The following is an 11058-nucleotide window of genomic DNA, read 5'->3' as shown; positions in this document are numbered from 1 at the left end:
CGAGCCGAACTGATGGATTATCTAATCACGGAAAACAATTTAATCAATAAAATTGAAACATTTGACAACTAACCTTAGGTCTAAACTCCTAGGACTGACTGTCTAAGAATCTCGACTCGAAAGAATCTTACCGAAAATTTGGCAGAACCTCCCCTAAATTACGGACATTTACCCCCGTATAACGGCTCCAAAACCTCCTAGGAAACACTTCAAATATTTCAATAATTTATTTTAACGGGAGTCGGGTCCTTAAGACTTCACTATTTTTCCCGACTCCGCCACACATCACAATTTACGACTATTGGCGGACGGTCTGACAAACTATTTATTTTAACTAATAAACCTCACATAATTTTTCTAATGCTCAACACAATTCAATAAATACATAAATTTTACTAATGAATTCTAAAATCAATGGGCCAGAGAATTACTGAGACGCTTGATCGCTTAGTCGACTCGCCTCCAACCATCGGAATCCGATCAACGATCCGAACGGACCAACGGACTCGAAATGATGCGCTGATGACGATCCCAGCTTCAAATCTTTCGATCCGACTCTCGATCATCCGGAGAGATTTATGGACAATCTCGGCCGTCGATTTTCAAACGGAGTCTGATCGCCACGAAACCGGTGCTATTGAAAAGCTCGAGCTGAGGAGAGTCCGAATATGCCCTCCGATCAGCCAAAACTCGCTGGAAAAGCGTGAAAACTCTGGCTGCCCCTACTCTTTTCACCTCGCCGGATCTTGCAATTCCGGCAGCCTCAAGGGTGGCGATGGTTGGAAAAGAAAGCCTAGAAGTTGCTGATCATTTTGAGCCCAAGAAAGTCGCCAATTGTCGCCGGAAACTCCATAATCGGCGGCAAGAAAAAATCTGTCATTCTAGCCACTTTCGCTGCTTGGCGCCATCGCTAGCGGCCACTGCACTCACGGGCCTCATTGCACCTCCGGCCACCACCATGGTCGGCCAGTCACGGACGATAGCGCGACACTCTTCCCCTTTTTCCCTGACATGCCGACGCTCCTCCCCTCTTTCTTCCTTCTTTCTTTTCTTTTCTTTTCTTTTCCTCTCCATATTGACTTTTGGTCCCTAATCTTTTATTCTTTAGCATTTAGTCCCCCAATTCTTCAATTACTAACAATTTTGCCCTGCAAACTTTTTGATCAACCCTTGAACTTTTCTTTACCTTTTCAATTAAGCCCCTAACTATTTAATTTGCGCCAAACTAGAATTATTAAAAATATATAATTACTTATTTACCCTTGCTTTTAAATGTAAAACTACCAAAAAGCCCTTGCCAATATATTTAATTATAAAAATACCAAACATACAAATTTTTATTAAAACCCCATATTAATAAAATTATATTTTTCATCCTTATTCCATCAATTTAATCCTAACACAATTAATTTAATTAATCAATTTGCTAAATATTTTCCAATTAAAATGTCATTTCCCCAATAATTCTTTTATAAAATATCATTTAGTAATTCTTTCATAACTTTCAATATAGAAATTAATTTATATATTCATATTGGGAAAAAAAAATTAAATGACCGTAAATATAATCCATTTTTCAAAGAATTTACTTAATTAATTTCTTAAAAGAATCAAACAAATTAGATATACAAAGTAACTCTCTTATTTTGTCTAGCATTAAAATTCTATTTAAATCATTTCAATTAAATCAAATAAAAAATAAAGTAAAATTAATTTAAATAAAAACTCATTTATTAATTATTACTAATATTATTATTATTAAAGAAAAATTCCGGGTAATACAATTGTAATTTTAGTATACTAACTCTCAACCCGCTAAACATATTGACTAGGTTGGTCACTTGTTTGAAAGAATTAATTATTATATAAATAATGCTTTTGAAAATAAAGACTGCTACAGTAAAACCTCTTTATAATGATATTTTATATAAGAGTAATTTTTACATAGTGATAAAAGACGATCATAGTTTAAGTCAGTTATAAATATGAATATACTATCTATTATAATAAATTATAAATTTTTTAAATCTTGTTAAGAATTATCTATATAGAAATATTTATATATATAACTTTAAAAAATATATATTATGCTATATTTTGTCTTATTATAATATTATTTTATCTTCTTAATTTTATTTGTATAGTATGACAAAATATTAACATATTTTATATTTGGTTTATATCATTTCATCTATAGGTTAAGTATTAAATCTGAAAAAAAAATTTAATATTAAATTTATATTAAAATATAATATTTTCATAGCTGTAAATTTTATTTAGTTCTAAGTGAACAACTATAAACAAATTTTATATAAATTATTTTTATTTTCTAAAATCATCCCTATCAGGCCTAAAAGTGAAACATCCGTTTAAAATAGGTCTGGAGTTTCATTTTGTACTGATTTGGACCTGGCCTCAAAGTCCGGAGGCCAAAAGTGAGCTTTTGTCCGGCTGATTGCCATCTAAGCTGAAAAAAGAAGAAAAAGAGTTGTTTTGAAAGGAGAATCAAGTAAATTTCCGTAAATATGGTTTAGGTTGTTGAAGGAAGGAATACCAAATTTAATACGCGCAGGATTAGATTAGAAGCGAAGTAGGGAAGTTTGTCGGTTGGGGATATCCTGTGAAGAACAAAAGGAGGGAAATGAGGCGAAAAATGGAGTGGGCAGGAAAAGGAAAGCACTTGGGAGGAATTCCAAGGAAGATGCTGTTTATGGCAGTAGGGGCATTCGCTAAGGCAGTATCAAATCTTCTCAACACTAGTTCTGTTCATAATGCGGATACACTTATTCATCTAGTTCGATCCCGACCCTCTGGGGTACCCCTCATCACTGTTAGCAATCACATGTCCACGTAACAGTAGTTTAAAAGAAGAAAAATTTTGACATCTTCTTGTATCTTCTTTCTTTTCTTTCTTTCTTTCCCTTTTTCTCTGTTTAATTTAATTTAATTCCTAATAGGTTGGATGATCCAGTCATGTGGGGATTTAATGGTTTTCCCACCTGTGATTCAAATTTAGCTCGATGGGTACTTGCCGCTGAAGACATTTGTTTCAAAAATCCCGTTTTTTCTTATTTTTTCCGCCTAGGTATGTTATTGAACTATTTTCCTTTCTTCCGTTTCCTTCTGTTTGTTATTCTTAAATCAGTCCTCGTCTATTAAGTAGCATTAGATGTTTCAATCCTAAAACATGGTTACTAATCTTTACGCTGGCCTCCGTTTCTGAAATTGTAAATTGTGCAGGGAAATGTATACCTATTACTAGGGGCGCTGGAATTTATCAAGAGCACATGAATGAAGCTCTTGAACACTTGAGCAATGGAGCTTGGGTACTTACTTGAAGTACTCTCCCATATTTCTTGCATGATTGAAGCATATGGTGTTTCTTATAAACATACTTGCTATGGTCCATGATTTCATCACATCAGTTTATGCATTTTTCCTGTTCTCTTGATGAACTGATTTGGACTAGACTAGTGCTAGTGATAATGAGTTTCTGATGCATGCGAAGCTTCTAACTCTGCTAACAAATCTGGTCTAGGGTTGGAAGTAAGCTTAACAGCTAAAATTTGGCCAAAGTAAACGGCTTAGTGGAATTTGGCGTACTTGTGGTGTTCTTATCTTCAGAACTTAATTTTCTTTTATTGGTCATATTAGGAACTGCAAATTCTTAGCTTCCTTCCTGATTCTCATTGTTCATATTCCACTATAAAAGATATTCTCACCGTGTCCACTTGAGTATCTCTCCTGTCAGGCTCTGCAAAAAAATGGTGGCAAAGAATTATTGATGTCTCTCCCGAATATTATTTAGGAAGTCTGTGATTAAAATTTAGATTAATTCCATCTTTTCCCCTTGCTTTCACTGCTTTCTTTTTCCCATTTTATTCCACGGTATTCTTGTTATTTCCATGCAAGAGACATAAGTAACTATTATACTCTTACTAAATAGCTGCCTATTTTATTAGATTGGCTCTATTTTTCCTCATAATATGATTGCCTTATTTTTGGAGAAAATATCAGTTAGTTATCAATAAAAGTGTTTGACCAACTCGAACTTGTGTACTAAGTTAAGGCAAAAGTTTTGGGTTTGCAAATCTCATAGATATTTAGGCATTGTCTCACATAGTTGCAGGCGTGAATGGTTGAAAAATTATTTTGCTTTTGTCCATGATGTCAAGTTTATTTTTGTCTTTCTTTTTCTTCTTTTTCACATTTTTGTACATCCTCATATTTTACTTGCTTTCCTCATGTTTTTTGTTTTGTTCCTATTAAACAGCTTCATACTTTTCCTGAAGGAAAAGTATGCCAAGAGGATGCACCAATAAGAAGATTAAAATGGGGAACTGCTAGTCTCATTGTTCGTGCCCCGGTAACTCCAATAGTCTTGCCCATTGTTCATAGAGGTTTCGAGGAGGTAATTTCTCTTTCAATAGTATGTAAAAGTATGAACTCTGCAATTATATACTTGCTTCCTCTTTTCCTTCTTTTGCATTTCATGTGATTTTACATGACAGCAACCTACAAGCATTTATTTGTTCTTCATGACTGCTAAAGTTTGTTAACTGCCTAGGTGGTGCCTATATTTGCATTTCATAAGCATTAACATTTTCCCCTTAGTATCTGTTTGGGATTATTGTTAGATATTAACAAAGTAGGTTTAGAATGATTTAATAGATTGTTTTTTCTTTAATTTTTTAAAACTGCCTTTTTTAAAGCTGCTTAAGAAAGAATCAATTTACTTCCTTTCTCCAAAAGCAGTTTTCAAAACTCAATTGAAAGAATAACAAAAAAAGGAAAGTGCTCTTCCCACCATAATGCCAATGGGCACTTAGACAGGTTTCTCTATAATTGTTTATTGCATCCTTTGTTGCCTAGTTCTTCCTTTGCTTGACAGTGGTTGAACAATGATGTGGTGATCAAATCCTTAATGTAAGACTTACGAAAAAATGCTGATTGGAATTGACGTTCATTGAGTGTTTGCTTTGTTGCTGAACTTGTTTTCAAGTTGTCTTTTGTCTGGTATATGAAGTACCAGCAGCAACATATTAGCTCTGTCATAAGTTGCATGACTTATAAATATTCCTTGAGAGAAACTTGTAGAAAATATTTTCTGCAAGGGCTTTATTTGTCTTTCTAACTTGAGATTGTTTTGATCCCTGGAAAGAATATCTTACTTTTACATTCTTAGAACCTTATTTACTAATCTCAACTTTTAGTTGACCTAGAGTCGGATCTATAAGTTGTTGATGTAAGAGAGTAAAAATGGAAAATAATTGAAGAATGCAGCATAACTAAGACCAAGTCAAATGAAATACTTCATGAATGAGTTGGCTGAGAGAAAATTGTGGATTTTGACGTATCACTTGGGGGTATTGAGTGAATAAATAGAGGTCTTTTTGACAAGCCGGTTTTCATTATTTTGTTACTTTTCTATATTTGTCAAGGCTGTAGTTTAAAATTTATGAATTGAAGATCTTATGATTTATTATTAGGGCCCAAAATGATTTCAGTGGCATAAAAGGAATGAAAGTAAGAACCAGATAGAATTATTAGCATCATTAGTGGAACCATGGATCTCAATTTCTAATCTTTAACACCAAATGAGTTGAAATTTGAGGGTATTTTGAGTCAAGTCAAGTCGACTAATCCTGAATCTCAAACTAGTTAGAGTAGGCTATATACTCGATCTATGACTACATCTAAAGAACTTTTAATATTAGAACTGAGCTACCATCATCCTCACTACATTCTCACATTATTTATGTGTACCCGTTCATTTCTTATCCCACATTTTCAATGTGTCCAATCTTTTTCTTCTGGTGCATTTGCTGGTTTATAATGCACATACAGAAACTATTTTAATCTCTATTTTCTTAACTTTTCCTCAATAGGTACCACTTATATTCTTTCTGTTTTATCATCCTCATTTTTGCCACGTCATTTTTTTTTGTTTTGCACCCCAAGCGCACACTTGTATACACCATAGCTAATTGAATCATGGTCCTAGAACTTCTCTAACTTAACTGGTATTTTTGCAATCAATAGACCTTCAACTTTACTTCTCCATTTCACCTTATCTTGTTTTAATAGTATGATCGACATTTTACTTGCTTCCTCCATCTCTTTAATAATAGAGCTTATAGTTGAATTGCTGACCTGATTCTCAACCGGTTTGATCATGATATGGTTTTTTAAAACACTGGTGCGACATAGAATTAGGTTTTTGAAATTCTTTTTAGTTTAATAGTTGCACATTTGTATCATGTTTTAGTGGATGGGAATCCTTATAGGGATAGGGGCATACAAAATAAGGAATAAGGTTCTATATAGCCCCTTGAAGTTAACAATACAACCCTTTTGACCTTTTTGGACCATTTTAACTCAAAACTTAACAATCATTTGACCCCTTTCTTAGATAGACGAATGCACATGTGATGCAATTTCAAGAGAAATTGCGTGAATGCAATTTCAAGAGAAATTGCGTGAATGCAATTTCACTCAATTTCTTATTCACTTTGACCTCTCTTCTTTGTCCTCTTCTATTATCTAACCTCACTTCTTTGTAACACTTCATTTCTTGTTTCTTTTTTCTTTTTCAAACAGAAAAAGTCAAATAAATTAGTGAAACCAATAAAAATGAAATGTAGAACATTCATCTTCTTCAATTATTTCAGTCTGAATTAGAGAGAAAAGGATCAACAAACTAAAAATATAACAAAATAAATCGAAAATGGGGGTAGGAGCAGCATGGGCACAAAGCTGAAGGAGCAAGACCATGCATGGACACGAAGCTGAAGGAGCAACACGGCCATCGCATGGCTGGCCTCTTCCTCATCTGCATTGCTATCCCTATGAAACTGCCAAGGTCGCATAGTCATGACAACAGCAGCACCACATTTTTTGCTTTTTTTTTTTGTTGTTTTCGGTGAATTGGGTTTTGGGTGCAACTTAATTCGATTGTATGCATGTGCTTGATTTTGGGTTAATTGACTTAGGTTTCTTCACAGATCAAGGTGGTGTTTCTTGAATCGGGTCTTTGGTTTTTATAGTTATAGGAACTAACTTCTTAAAATTTGTGAGTTTCAGTTTCTAAAGATACAGATCTATAGCTGAGCTGCAATTTTTTTTTTTTCAATCTGACTTTTCTATGAGCATGAGTCTTTGTGTTTGTTGATTATCTATCTTCTTTGCTCTCCTCCTCCTGCTAATGCGAATATTCCGTTCTTGGTTCTTATAGAAAGATCCTGCCCCTGTTATGTCAGAGTCTGTAATCTCATCTATTGGTCAAATCTCTTCAATTGGCAGTAAAATCCAATCTCTGCAATTCATTCAGGGATTGATAACATGGGTTTGACCAATCACTATGTTAGGAGCCGATTTCTGTGAGATTCAAGTGACTAAAGGTGTAAATGAACCGAGCCGAGCTGAAATCTGATGAGCTCGAGCTCGGCTCGGTTTAATCTCGAGCTCGATTCGAGAATATTCAAGCTCAAGCTTGGCTCGTTTTAAAATTATTGAGCTCGCAAGTAGCTCAAGCTCTATTCATCATTTATTATGCTAAACGAGGTAAGTTTGAGCTCCGCTCATTAAATAGTTATATAATGGAAAAAGCTTGAGCTCGTTAGGCATTTATATATACCATTATTATTATAAAATGAATAGTATAGTTATTATTATTAAATAAGATTTTAAGTTGAAGAATAAAATTAATTTAAACTCGAACTTGAATCGTTAAACGAGCCTATAGACGAGCTCATAAACAGACCTGCTCATGAGCTAGATCGCGAGCTTTCTAGACGAACTAAGCTGGAGCTTGAGCTCACGAGCAGGCTTGCGAGCTAACAAACCAAACTTTGTCAAGCTTAGGTTCGGCTCAATAAAGTTATTGAGCTCAAAATTGAGCTTGAGCATGGGTTGATCAACTTAACAAATGGTCTCAAACAAGCTTTTTATCGAGCCAACACCGAGTAGCTTATGAGACGTTTGGTTCGTTTATAACCCTACAAGTGACCAAATAGACATTTGTGTTAAACTTAGTAAGCAAGCGATCTTTTTCAGGATTTTTTTAGGAATTAAAAAGAAAAGTGAAGAAAGAAATTTAGTATTAAAATAATTCTTTTATTCATATTTGATACGGTAATTCACGCACTCTACTAGTTGTAAATAAGGGGTTAAATGAGTCAAAAGTAATAAGATGTGTGTTAAAATGGCCCAAAATGTTAAAAAGGGTTAATATGACGTTTATCGGTAAGCTTAGAGCTAAATTGAACCTTATTTCTGCAAAATAAACTTCAAGTGCCCTACCATATATTTAAGTTCTTACCACTTATTTTTCTTTTAGTATAATTCAACTTCTCATTCATGTTAAGTGTTATAGTTACAAAGCATGCTTTATTTCTTTCTGTTCTTTTGCCAATATGCAAGTGACTATAGTTATAGAGCATGACTTTGGTTCTCCTCTCCAGTGACCCATTTTTAATTATCTAAATTTTCTTATTTCATCCTCGCTTATTATTGCAGGTGATGCCTGAGAATTATTGGTTTGGAAGAAGGCCTCTTTTTCCATTATGTAACAAGATGATTAACATAGTTGTTGGTGAGCCAATAGAATTTGACCTTCCTAGAATGAGGCAAATGGCAATATCTCTCTCGCATAACTTCCCTGTTCCTGCCAAAGGATGGCCTGGCATTCCCCATCATGGACTAGATGAAGCAGCACAAAGATGTCTTTACATGGCTATTTCGGAAAAAATTCAAAGAGTCATGGAAAGCTTGAGATGCTCGGACAAAAGTTCTGTGAAGCGATGAAGGGTCTAACTCTGTGGAGCATTTGGCCATTGAGTTCTTGTGAGATGTTCCATCCATCTGACAAGTTGCCAGCGAAACAAGTTCTTCCATTATTTAGTCTAGTCTCAAGGAAAACCACTTTAGTTTGGATAATTGTTCTCCCCAATTTCTTGGCTGAATAAATCATGCTCATGCTATTGGCCTGTAAAAATGGCTGTGCTACTGCTACTCTGGCATTGCCGCATTCGTAATATTAATGCTTCCTTCATTCATGTCGTTATTCTTCAGCACAGTTTTTGTCTAATGAAAATGACCTAATTACTTTCTCCGGAACTTTTTATTGCTCATCTACAGTGCTATGGAGGGTTGGAGTGAGGCCAAAGGCGGATTTTAAAATGTAGTGATTTTATTAAATTCATTTGGATTTAATTTAAATTTATTATTTGAGAAGTAAAATTTATAGATTTTAAGAAATTTTGATCTTTCGGAATCTTTTATTTTTGGATTTGAATTCTACCATTTAAAAAAAGGGATGAATTTTTATAATATTTAAAATTTATTTTTAATTTTAAATGAAAATCTATTATTTTATTGTTTAATACAAATAATGAAATTTTAATAAATTCTAAATTTGATTAAATTTATGGATTCTAAAATCTATCAATCTAAACGATAATTTTTGAAACTTATCCACCTTAACTTTTTTTGAAAAAGAAAATAATAAATTGTAGCAGTTTTTATTTGTGAGTATGCAGGAAATAAATGGCAAGTGTAAGGAATGGAAGCAACTTATTAATGCAATCACGAGTAGAAAGCTATGATCATTTTGGTTTGGTCTGAGGGAGGCGTTGATATCTTCTTAGTGCAATCACGTATATAAATATATCATTAATTGATTCCATCTGGAGGTTGGAAAGCGCCGGCAGGGCCGGCAATGGAGGAATTCCTTTTTGAATGGTCCCCTTCCTCAAACATGTAAACCAAACAATAATTATTATTGTATAATTTGCAATGCCAAAATAAAGTCACCTCTCAAAGGATTATCACTTTGTCCAAAGTACTACGGACAAAGATTGTGGGTATGGTCCCTCTCAAAAATAAAAAAGTTTAAACTAACTAAACAAACTGAATTAAATCGAACTTTTTTAATTCATATTAATTCGACTGTTTATAATATTTCAATTTGATTCAATTAATAAAATAAAAAAAAATCATTAATTAAACTATACCGAATTAAGTTAAATCAGCAATTACTCCTCCGCTGTATAGCCTGGTATTATTCAAACCAGTAATCCATGTGCATGCCATATCTACTATATAAAATCTTTTACAATGTTTGTTGCCCTTCTAAGCTAAGAATTAAAAAGAAATTAAATCTTAACCACTATTACTATTACCTCCATCCTCAATGTAGATGGCTGAATAATAGAAATTCACTCAGTGCCATCAAAGCAATAATTCATGACTAACTAATGTGCATGACATGAAATGGAAAACAAAAAATAAATAATAATAAAAAAGAAAAGTAAGATGGAAGAAAGAATAGGTTGCCCCATATGAGGTGTAGTTGGGTTATGAGAGTTTCTGCAAGGAGAAAGTCCGGTCGAATTCTCCCCGTCAACCGGATTACTTTTTATTAATAAACAAAACCGGATTGCTTCGTAAACCGCAAATAATACAATGTCAGAGTCGATCTTTTTGTTTGGTCCGTACTTACACCTTTATGTAGTGGAAAATTAAATTATGTACAATATATTTTACATATAAATTAAAAATTAAAACTTTTTCTATAGTTGATATTAATTGATTTTTATAATGTTTATTACAATATACTTTTTAAATATTTTAAATGTCAGTTATTTAAGTTAACTTTATTAAATTTGTCAATTTTTAAAATGTTAATATATTATTATGTATAAAGTTAATTTTAAATTATTTAAAATTTAAATAAAAAACTTAACATTATATTGAAATTCGAAATATGATTTAATAACAACTAAATATCTCTATTTTAATTATAAATAATAATATTTATACTAATAAGTAAAGAATAAATTTTTTACTGATATCTTTTGCTATTTAATTATTAATTAAATAAATGATGTCATCATTTCAAAATAAAAAATTAATATACAAAATTATATTGTATAATGCAATTAAAGTTAACTTTTTAAAGTAAATATATTTTGCAGTTTAATTTCTTTTGAAAAATTTTAGATTATTTTAAATGTTATAAATAAGAAATAAATATGAATAATACATATTTAGTATTTT

The 11058-nt window shown here is 32.7% G+C and overlaps 1 protein-coding gene across 3 annotated transcripts; it reads left to right on the top strand.

The window, feature by feature from the left end:
• The first annotated feature begins 2375 nt into the window (after nt 1–2375).
• LOC8258766 (N-acylphosphatidylethanolamine synthase) lies at nt 2376–9056 on the top strand. 3 transcript variants are annotated; one of them, XM_002528494.4, is made up of 5 exons: nt 2376–2850; nt 2958–3085; nt 3241–3326; nt 4274–4411; nt 8518–9056. In XM_002528494.4, the coding sequence occupies exons 1-5, from the start codon at nt 2642–2644 to the stop codon at nt 8803–8805; spliced, it is 849 nt and encodes a 282-aa protein (XP_002528540.3). In that variant the 5' UTR covers nt 2376–2641; the 3' UTR covers nt 8806–9056. The 3 variants fall into 3 exon arrangements, with proteins under 3 accessions (XP_002528540.3, XP_025014787.1, XP_025014788.1); XM_025159019.2 differs by having other exon boundaries at nt 2674–2815; XM_025159020.2 differs by having other exon boundaries at nt 2690–2830.
• The last annotated feature ends 2002 nt before the right edge of the window (nt 9057–11058 follow it).

The sequence above is a fragment of the Ricinus communis genome, chromosome 5, assembly GCF_019578655.1.
Source record: "Ricinus communis isolate WT05 ecotype wild-type chromosome 5, ASM1957865v1, whole genome shotgun sequence".
NCBI lineage: Eukaryota > Viridiplantae > Streptophyta > Magnoliopsida > Malpighiales > Euphorbiaceae > Ricinus > Ricinus communis.
Note: the sequence above shows the minus strand (reverse complement) of the source record. Positions and strands in the feature narration are given on the sequence as shown.

What these genes read in the sequence shown, in the direction of transcription:
- LOC8258766 (XM_002528494.4), top strand. Translation starts at nt 2,642, where the DNA reads ATGAGGCGAAAAATGGAGTGGGCAGGAAAAGGAAAGCACTTGGGAGGA. An exon ending in TTCTTATTTTTTCCGCCTAG is followed by an intron (nt 3,086 to 3,240) that starts GTATGTTATTGA and finishes TAAATTGTGCAG; the next exon opens with GGAAATGTATACCTATTACT. An exon ending in ACTTGAGCAATGGAGCTTGG is followed by an intron (nt 3,327 to 4,273) that starts GTACTTACTTGA and finishes CCTATTAAACAG; the next exon opens with CTTCATACTTTTCCTGAAGG.